At 39.7% G+C, this 11,196-nt stretch overlaps 1 protein-coding gene across 1 annotated transcript; it reads left to right on the forward strand.

The window, feature by feature from the left end:
- Positions 1-9,682: 9,682 nt before the first annotated feature.
- On the forward strand, positions 9,683-10,821 carry LOC101538196 (isocitrate dehydrogenase [NAD] subunit alpha, mitochondrial-like). Its single transcript, XM_055121058.1, is given in 3 exon segments — positions 9,683-9,791; positions 9,794-10,256; positions 10,404-10,821. Coding segments are annotated over 3 exon segments (990 nt in total).
- Positions 10,822-11,196: the final 375 nt, after the last annotated feature.

Raw genomic sequence — 11,196 nt, forward strand, 5'->3', positions numbered from 1 at the left:
GACATTACTGGTGCCCGCTCGAGCAAATCGATGAACAACGGGATGGCAGTGCTGCTATTCACTAAACTATGAATCTTAAGTTTCACCAATTTTTTTCAATAAACTCTCACTTTCTGTTCCTGGATCCAATGCCATATTCCATATTTAGTCTCTGTGTCTCCTTTGTTTCCTCCAATATGTGATAGTTCTTCATTCTTGTCTTTAATACTTTTGATATTACTAAAAGGTAAAGGTTAGCTACTTTGTAGATGACTCTCAACTTGAGTTTGACTGATTTTTCTCATGAATTGAATGAGGTTATGTATTTTTGGCAAGAACATCACAGACCTAATATTATGTCCTTCTTAATGCATTTTATCAAGGACTTCATTATGTCAGCCTATTTTTTTTTTTTTGCTTTTTGGGTCACACCCAGCAACGCGCTCAGGGGTCACTCCTGGCTCTGCACTCAGGAATTACCCCTGGCCGTGCTCAGGGGACCATATGGGATACTGGGAATCGAACCCGGGTTGGCCGCTTGCAAGGCAAACGCCCTACCCGCTGTGCTATCACTCCAGCCCCATGTCAGCCTATTTTAAGATTATGTTATCCATTATCATTTGGGTATCGCCAGATTTTCTACTGTTAATCTTAACAGTATCTCTATCTGTGATTTGTGGTTAGTAAAAAAACTTTAGGATATACTTCAAAACCATGTAAATTCTCTCTTTGTCAAACTCACTTAATATTTTTCCTATTAGTGGATCTAGTCTGTATCAATTATTATCCACACTGTGTGATAGTGAATTTTCTGTTTTCCTCTTTTTGCATACATCAATCAAGTTCTACTTTAAGAAAGAGCTTCCATTTATTTTCAATTTATTTATGTATTTGATTTTATCTATCTAGGTAGATAGACTTATTCATTTAATTCTATGGGTTTTAATCCGGTGATATATATTTTTCCATAAATATTACAGGTTTGACTTAGCTCTTTATGATTGGATACTATGTTTACTCAACAACCCCCTATTTATTTTTTCAAAATCTTTTTACTGAAGTTCAATTAATTTAAAAAAAACCCTGCAACATAATTTATTGGTTTCCCCTTAACTAAGGGTACCTTCTAAACCTCTTTGTATGGTGTGCAAAGTCTCTCTTGATATCATGCTTATTTAGTATTTAGCCTCATGTTGTAGCAATATTCATCCATAAACATGATCTTCAGTTGTTCAAACAAACTGTTTCCCTTCTTCTTTGGCCTTTGTATATGCAGTTTCTTATTCTGGAACACTCTTTTCAACCACAACAGCCTCTATCTTCCTTTTCACCTTGCAAGTGATAACCGAGTTGCAGAATAAATTATTCTTATACTATGGACCCAGGTGCAAATTTGGGCAACCATGTTGGAAATCTAATAAGTGGCATCAATGGAGGTATAGATGCATAGTATGACCAGCAGTTCAACTCTTCAAAAACCAACATCAGTCCTTACTTCTATTCCCTAAAAGGATGAAAGCTGTCCTTACTGGTGCATTTTACATACTGCTTTATTATTTATTTCAAGAGAGTTTCTTCATGGTTAGCTTTTCTGTCATCCCACACCACCCGCACATCCTGAACTTGCTTTAGTAACTCCAATTCCTCCCATATTCACATGCCTTATTGAAATGATTTATTAAGTTGAATGCATCTATATATTGTCTTGTGATGTGAGGATGGGGGAGAAAGATTAGTATAATCTGCAGTTTTACTCCCACTCTCTCTTTTCTTGTTGCTAAAGAGAACTGAAAAAAAAACACATCAGTTTTAGATGCTTGGTTACTGAGAGAATTTTCATAATCAGGAACAAGATAGATTTCTGCAGAACATTGGGAATTGGCTTTGAGGCAATGTAATTTTAGCATGAGGTTTTCATGTTCATCTTTCAAGTATTCTTATCTGGACAACACATTCAAACTTGCCATTATGCAGTCTTCATGATTTTGATAAAGAATACTTTTATCCCCATGTTTTTAAAGTCCTACATGTCAAGAATTGTTTTGAAATTCAGTTTTTTCAAAACATAATGATTACACAGGCATAAACATGTACTTATCTTCGCACGATAAAACCTTGAATTAAATGTAAAAAGTCTTCCCAAAAGAAAAAAAGTGAAAAATTTCAATATACTGTGACCAAACACATATAAAGGATTCTTAATAATAATCTATCTGCCACGTCTCTTATGTTAATACCTATAGTTTTCTTTAAATAAATAGGTAGTGTATAATCTTAAAATCCTTAAAAAGCTGTAACAAAATACCCAAAAAGGGATCTTAGCATAGTTGAGTGATAAAGAGCCTATCTCTCAGCCATGAGAATTTGGGATTTATATCTGAGAATTTTGCAGACTGTCAAGTGCATCCCAGTGACACATTTGAAATCTCTGACATGGCACCAAAAAGTGTGTGATATCTGATTAAACACGACCAAGTGGCAATGTGAGCACTACAACTAAAATATGTGGGCATTCCAATCACCACAACCAGAAGCATGTGAGTTCCACAACCAAGTGTGCAACCTTTAGTGAGCACTGCACTAGAGTGTATGCAAGTACCACAACTAAACTGTGCAACCCCTGATGGGCACTAAAACCAAGTATGTGGACCCTGGTTACTGCAACATCATCATCAACAACAAAAAGGAAGAGAAGGGGTAATAAAGAACTCTACAAGAAGTAAACTTTACTGTGCTCACTGATTTTATTTTTTGGAAAATATGAGGTAAAATGCAATATAAGGTACTGTGGGCTGTAATGTAACAGCTGTAAAAATAAAATCATAAAGAGAATGTTTGAGTTGGCTTTAGAAAAACAGAATTAGGAGGCCTATGTGGTCGGTTCCAATGCATTCTCGATACTAAACATTTAGTATTATTTTTGTTTTAGTCCTCTTTTATACTTTATATTCAGTACATTTGCACATTCCCAGATATAAATCAAAATATGGCCATTTAAAAATATATATGTATATATATGTATACATATACATATATATGTATATATATAGGGCAGAGAGTCTCTTGTCCACATGCCTGACTGTCTTCCCTGGGGCCCCTTGGAGGGGATGAGCTCCAGCTTCCCTTCCCACCCCGAGCAGAGCTCCCGGAGGCCTAAGACCACTGGAACCTAGCTACAGCCATGCTCGAGGCCCCTCTCCACACGTTCAGACAGGCCTCACGCATGAAGGTACCGGCAGAGGAACCCAGGTGTGTGTAATCCCATCAAGGCCAACATCCAGAGAGAGACTTAAAAGCAAGCTCTCAGAAGCGCGCAGCCACTTCACGGCCGCACCCGCACGATATCTTGTAGCCTACTTTTCCCTCTGGGAGAAACTGGCAAGTTTCTGAGAGTTTCCTGCCCACATGGGACAGGCTTGCAAGCTTCCCATGGTGTATTCATATGCTAAATCCAGTAACAAGCTGGATCTCATTCCCCTGACCCTGAAAGAGCCCCCAGTGCGACATCTTTGGGAGGGCAGAGTCGAGATAGACTTCTAAGATCTCAGGAAAAGGACAAAATGAAAGGTTACTGAGCCAGCTCAAGAAATCGATGAATAATGGGATTTTGTGATTGTGATATATAGGAAAATGTAAGTGATTTTAGAATATTTTCGTTTTATTAGAGTGTACAATATTGTTGGAAATTTTCTATTCAAGACCGCAAAATTGAAGTATTATATGCAAGAGAATATATAACAAGAAGCTAGTTAGTGAGTTGACAAGGCAATTTTCACAAATGGACTTATGTATATTGCTTTTCTACAGATGAAAGTTAAGAAGTGGTTTGAAATTCCTCTCACTACAAAATGGTACTGAGGGCTCTCTCAGCCCATGTGTGAGGCAATGAGTGAATCGTCACAACGTGAAGTCTACTCATTCTCCCATTTATCTGCTATTGCCTAAACACAAGTAATATAACTAAACAACAGGACTTGATGTGTTCTGGGAGAATATGAGAAATAAAAATGATCCTATTACTAAAGTGTTTCAGTAGTTAAAGCAGTACTACTTAAAAACATCTGAATCAAAAAGATCTTTCTCATCTATGAGATATAAACATAATAAAGAAATAACAAGGGGCTGGAGCGATAGCACAGCAGGTAGGGTGTTTGCCTTGCACACGGCAGACACGGGTTCGAATCCCAGCATCCCATATGTTCCCCTGAGCACTGCCAATAGTAACTCCTGAGTGAAGAGCCAGGAATAACCCCTGTACAATGCCGGGTGTGACCCAAAAAGCAAATAAAAAAAGAAAGAACAAATGCCCCAAGGCAAAAGAAACTGGACTTAAGTAGGAAGTTCATCATGGCAGGGAGCAACGATTTGAGGGAAACACTGGTACAATGGTGGAGGGAAGCATTCTGGTACAGGGTGTGGTGATGGAATACTGTATGCATGAAACTCTTTCACTAACACTATTATAAATCCTGGTGCCTAAAATAAATATGGGGGGAAGAGAGCAAACAAACAAAAAACATCTGAAAGAACAACTTATACATCAAAGCATTTAAGCTGATTTGTGAAAGTTAAGCGCAGAGAAGAGTTTATTAAACACGTTCTCCATTCTATCCCATTCTCGGCTTCCAGATCACTATAACTGTGAGTTTCAGTTACAAAAATGGAAAAGGAATTTTTTAAATCAATATTACTGTTACTGAAAATAAATAAATATATATATATATATGTAAGTAAATAGGGGCTATAGATGTAGTATAGGAGGGAGGGTACTTGGCTAGCATGTGGCTGATCCTGGTTTTATCCTTGGCACTATATGTGATTCCCTAAGCACTTCCAGGAGTCACTCCTGACCACAGAAACAGGAATAACTCCTGAATACTACTGAATGTGGCCCACCTCCCCATGAATCACGAATCACAAATCACGAAATCCCGTTGATCGTCGAATTTCTCGAGCGGGCTCAGTAACCTCTCCATTCATCCTATTCCTGAGATTTTAGAAGCCTTTCTCCACTCGACCTTCCCAATGATGCCACATTGGAGGCTCTTTCAGGGTCAGGGGAATGAGATCCAGCTTGTTACTGGCTTTGGCATATGAATACACCATGGGAAGCTTGCAAGGCTGTCCCATGTGGGCAGGAATCTCAGTAGCTTGCTAGTTTCTCCCAGATGGAGAAGTAGGTTATAAGATACTGCTTTTGGGAGCTTGCTTTTAAGTCTCTGGATGTTGGCCGTTGATGGGATTACACCCACCTGGGTTCCTCAGCCGGTACCTTCATGCATGAGGCTTGTCCAAATGTGTGGAGAGGGGCCTTGAGCATGGCTGTGGCTAGGTTCCGGTGGTCTTTGGCCACCGGGAGCTCTGCTTGGGGTGGGGAGGGAAGCTGGAGCCCATCCCCGGGGAAGACAGCCAGAATTGCAGGCAAGAGACTCTCAATAAAATATAAATAAATAGAAGTAAAATCCACGAGTGTGTTGATATTCATATAAGATAGCAGGACATTTCAGAAACTTTAAGCATTTATGACATATTATTGGCACGGAGATTGCAATATATCGGCACACAATGAATGGACACATTACTAAATGAACAATAACAGGACAATTCACTATTAGTAAGGAAAAACAAAAATTATATCATTATATCATTATCTTATACACCCGCAAGGCAAAGCCTCGTAAGCTACCCGTGGTATATTTGATATGCCAAAAACAGTAACAAGTCTCACAATGGAGACGTTACTGGTGCCCGCTCCAGCAAATCGATGAGCAATGGGATGAGAGTGATGCAGTGACAGTGATCTCATACTATGTGAGATATATTGTACATAAAGTTAATTTCACATAGCCTAAAGGCTTACATACATATAGCAGCCAAATCATAAATTTCTAAAGATTTGGAAAATGGACCTTGTTCCAGAGACAAAAGTCACTGTCATGCATCCAAATGGACTCCATAGGCACAGGACTGAGCCTCAAAGAGAACTACCTCATGTACACTGTAGCTGAAAACTCCAGATTTCTCTAAATGGGGATGGGCTACCTTCCCCCTCTTCCCCATACTTCCAAAAGCTCTGGCAGGTATATCCACACCACAAAGCTACCACCCCGTTAAAAATTTAACTCCAACTGAACTCCAGAGTTAAAAATTCTGTATTTTCTGGGGCATCTTCAAACTCTACGACACTTACAATCCAGTAGTAGAAAACCAGATCAGATAGGGTGTAACATAGTAGACAACCAATCTTGACTAACAAAAACATTAACACAGATTTTACTTGTAACTACATCTTAGTAATCCCTAAGACAAGGACTTAATATCCCCATGGTGAGATATAACAATTTTCACTAATTTTCTTCTAAGGGAATATTTTTGGATCATTTCATTAACAATTTATTGGTTAAAAAAAAGCAATACAACATAAATTATTGTGGGTCTGGCACAGGGGCAGGCTTGAAAGGTAGTTGGGAAAAATGGAGATTATGGTGGAAGGAAGGTGACAGTGGTGGTGGGATTGATGAAGGAATATTGAATACCTGTAACAAATCACCATAAACAACTTTAAACCACAGTGTTTAAATAAGGGGGGGAATAACAAAGCTTAGGGAAATGTTTTATCTGAAAGTATAGAATGATTTCTTAAAAATAACATAAAACTCTAAAACCATAAGATGGGCAAACAAATTACTTAATTATGTTTTAAATAAAAGCCACGGTGGTTATGAAAAGAGCTCAGAGGGTGGAGCAGATACCTGGCATATGCAGAGCTCCAAGTTCAATCACCAGTACTTCTTGGCCCCTGGTGGTACGGACAAGTGTCTCTCTGGTGGGCCTCAGCACTTCTGGACCAGAGCAGTACCACATTCACCAGATCTGATCAGCATTAAAAGATTAGGCTTACACTGCCTGACCAGGTATTATCAGGTGGGACCTAAAGCACTGCTTGGGAGGCATAAATAAATAAAGGAGGCATAGCACTGTAGCACTGTCGTCCCGTTGTTCATTGATTTGTTCGAGCAGGCACCAGTAATGTCTCCATTGTGAGTATTTTGTTACTGTTTTTGGCATATTGGATATACCACGGGGAGCTTGCCAGGCTCTGCTGTGTGGGCGGGATACTCTTGGAAGCTTGCTGGGCTCTCCAAGAGGGATGGAGGAATCGAACGCCCTACCTGCTGTGCTATTGCTCCAGTCCAAAGGAGGTATATTTAAAATAAAATAAACTTTCTATACCTGCATACCTGCATTGATTTACCACACTGTGAAGAGATGCTGGTCTGAAGGTGTAGAAAGTTTGGGAACCACTGGGCTATCGCCTTGGTAGTGACTGCTGCTCTGTGGACGCATATGCAGGGCAGATGCAGACACATAAGTGTAATAATGTTGAAGAACATTGCTTCAGAACATATCAGTGATTAAAAATCAGAAAACATAAATTATTAAGGACATCTAGTAATCAATACGTCAAAGAACAAATTTTTTGACAGAAAAGAGGGAGAGGTTATGAGGGGGTATGAATCACAAACCATTATATACATAATGTCCTATTTCACATTACAATAATAATGAAAATGTCTAACTTTGTATGTCCATCAGTGGGAGAGAATATTAGTACATTTTGGTGTTTCATATAATGCAATTATATATATATATAAATATATTAGTAAGAAGGGATAAAGAAAATATAACTTATCTCTTTGTTTTTACTCTAACGCCTAATCCCTAACCTCTAACCTTAAAGCAGTATATTTTATATGTTAAGTTAAAGTTAAAAATCTGTTAGCCAGAGCGACTATACAGCAGGTAGGGCACTTGTGTTGTATTTGGCCAACTCAGGTTTGATCCCTGCCATCCCATATGGTCCCTGGTGCACTTCAAGGAGTAATTCCTGAGTGCAGAGCTAGGAGTAACCCCTAAACATTGCAGGGTGTTGCTCTAAAACCAAAGAAATAAATAAAGTTGAAAAGTTAAGTGAACAAAAAAGATAATAGGTTGTATATGTACATCAATATTGAAATATAAAACTAAGCAATTTGAAATATTGCTTTGAAATACATATATACAAATACGTATGTGCATGCATTAAGAATATGCATGAAATAAGGAAGGTTTGTTCAAGATTGAGAATCTTCTGGTGAATGAAGAGGGCAAGCATTTGAAGAAGGGTGGCATAATTATTTTAATAATTTCAGTATTTTTGGTTGTTTGAAGTGGATTATTGTTTTCTTCCACTGTGCATGCCTCTAATTTCAGTAATTAAAAAAAGTAAATGGGGGCAGAGTGATAATACAGCAGGTAAGGCACTTGTCTTCCATTCAGCTGACCTGGGTTTGATCCCTGGCATCCCATATAGTCCCTCAAGCCCGCCAGGAATGACTGACCCCTGAGCATAGTGCCAGGAGTAAACCCTAAGCATCACCAGATGTAGCCCCAAATCCCAAAATTAATTAAATAATTCAATTAAAAAACAAACCAGAAGCAAGACCATGCTATGGTAGTACAGGAACAAGCAGGAAAACCAATGGTCAATCCCCTGTTTTAGAAATGATAGAAGAGACTTCAGTCAGGATAAGCACATTCTCAGGGTCACTCATTTAATGGCAGATAGAAATTCTGAAAATCCAAATTTAGAGAACTTGAATAATCGTTCCCTATGCACTAAAGGTCCTAAGGAAATTCTATTCATCAGTCAGAAAACTTACAATGATATAGAACAGACTGAATTTTAAGACAAAATGCCTATAAATATTTGCCTATCATATTAAAGAGTGATTCATTGGGCCAAGAATAGATATCAGCTCATAGAAACTGTTTTTGGACTGAGATTTTTCATTTTAAAGAGCTGAGGAGTAAATGAAGAAAATGCTTCGTGAGAAACAATTTAAAGAAAGAATTTCAGAAGTACTTACAATATAGGTACAGTCATTGCTATTGTGAAATCAATATTATTTGAAAGTAATTCATTGTATTTACCATATGCCATATTAATTAGCTTAATACATGCTAGCTGTATGAAGAATAAATATGAAGATATTTATTTTCCTGGAAATTTTGTGCTCTATGAGGAAAAAAATGAAAGATTTACCAAATACAAAGAGGAAATGACCAGGCCCCAGATCTGAAAATATTTCATTTCAATTTTACCTCTTCATTATTTGTGCGGACTGGAGCGATAGCACAGCAGGTAGGGCATTTGCCTTGCACGCAACAACCCAGGTTCGATTCCTCCGCCCCTCTCAGAGAGCCCCGAAAGCTACCGAGAGTATCTCACCCGCAAGGCAGAGCCCGGCAAACTACCCATGTCGTATTCGACATGCCAAAAACAGTAATAAGTCTCACAATGGAGACATTACTGGTGCCCCTCAAGCAAATTGATGAGCAATGGGATGATAGTGATACAGTGATATAGTGATACATTATTTGTGCATAATAAAATGAACAGAGATAAGAATGATTTTATAAGTCTACCAAAAAATTAAATTTGTCTCTATATAAGCTATATAAGTTGACACTTATATGAAAATGAAAGTATTTTAGCTATAGCATCAAGTTAAAAAAATCCAACATTATTAATTCATAAGACTTACGAATCACGAATCACGAAATTCTATTAATCACCAATTTCTCGGGCAGGCTCAGTAACATCTCATTTCGTCCTTTCCCTGAGATCTTAGAAGTCTATCTCGACTCAGCCCTCCTAACGATGCTGCACCCTTCTATGAATTTGCTGCTGCAGAAGATATTTGACCTGTATGCAAACGTCCGGCCCTGCGTCTCCATTGAAGGCTACAAGACCCCTTACACTGACGTGAACGTGTCACCATCCGGGAGAGCACATAGGGGGAATACAGCGGCATCGAGCACGTGATCGTGGACGGTGTTGTGCAGAGCATCAAGCTTATCACCGAGGAGGCCAGCAAGTGCATCACTGAGTTCGCCTTTGAGTACACCCGGAACAACCGTCGGAGCAAGGTCACTGCTGTGCACGAGGCCAACATCATGCGAATGTCAGATGGGCTTTTTCTGCAGAGAGCAGAGAGGTTGCAGAAACCTGTAAAGACAAAGTTTCATGAGCTGTACCTAGATACAGTGTGTTTGAACATGGTGCAGGACCCATCCCAGTTCCATGTGCTGGTGATGCCGAACCTCTACGGCGACATTCTCAGGGACCTGTGTGCCGGACTGATAGGAGGACTGGGAGTGACGCCCAGCGGCCACATTGGCGCCATCTTTGAGTCGGTCCACGGCACTGCCCCCGATATCGCGGGCAAGGACATGCTTCTCCACGATCAAGGACGGGAAGATCTTTTTTTTTTTTCTTTTTGGGTCACGATGCTCAGGGGTTACTCCTGGCTCTGTGCTCAGGAATTACTCCTGGCGGTGCTTGGGGAACCATATGGGATGCCGGGGATCTAACCCGGGTCGGCCGCGTGCAAGGCAAACGCCCTACCCGCTGTGCTATCACTCCGGCCCAAGGACGGGAAGATCTTAACAAAAGACTTGGCAGGCCATTCCAAGCGCTCTGACTTCACAGAGGAAATCTGCCGCCGAGTGAGAGAGATGGATCGAGGCCCTGCAGACAGGTCCCCACACCACCCCCTCCGGGGGCACCACCCCCTACTCTGTGTGCATTCGGTTTGCTTCTCTACAGAATCCGTGTTCAGATCCCGCCTGTTCTTACAAAAGGTCTGCGCAGGGCACAGGGGGAACCCCCGCCTGCTTTCAAAGGACTTTTTCCTAGCGCTTGTTTTATTTATTAAATGTCTATCTGGTATACATTTTTGTAAACTCTTCAGTGGACTGTATCATGTGCCATTCTTAATCATTTTGCATCTCAGTTGAAACACTCTTTTCCTCAGCTGTAAATATGATACAGAATAAAAGACTTACAATTTTTATTAATTTCCCCTTTTCTGTTTATTTATTTATTTATTTATTTATTTTGAGGCCACATCTGGCAATACTTAGTACTTATTCGTGGCTCTGTGTTCAGGGATCATTCCCTGTGAGGCTCAGGGAACCACATGCGGTACTGGGGATTGAACTTGAGTCATGCGCTCTCTCCAGTCCTCATGTTCCTTTTTCAATTAAACTCAGAGTACAAAAGAACCAAGCTAAGCAAAATAATCCCTCAATAATGACACTAGTACATTCTACTATTATTAATTTTCCTTTAATACTTCTATTCTATCTCAAGCTTCTGGACTGAATCACTGT

This window comes from Sorex araneus, chromosome X, assembly GCF_027595985.1.
Source record: "Sorex araneus isolate mSorAra2 chromosome X, mSorAra2.pri, whole genome shotgun sequence".
Taxonomy (NCBI): domain Eukaryota; kingdom Metazoa; phylum Chordata; class Mammalia; order Eulipotyphla; family Soricidae; genus Sorex; species Sorex araneus.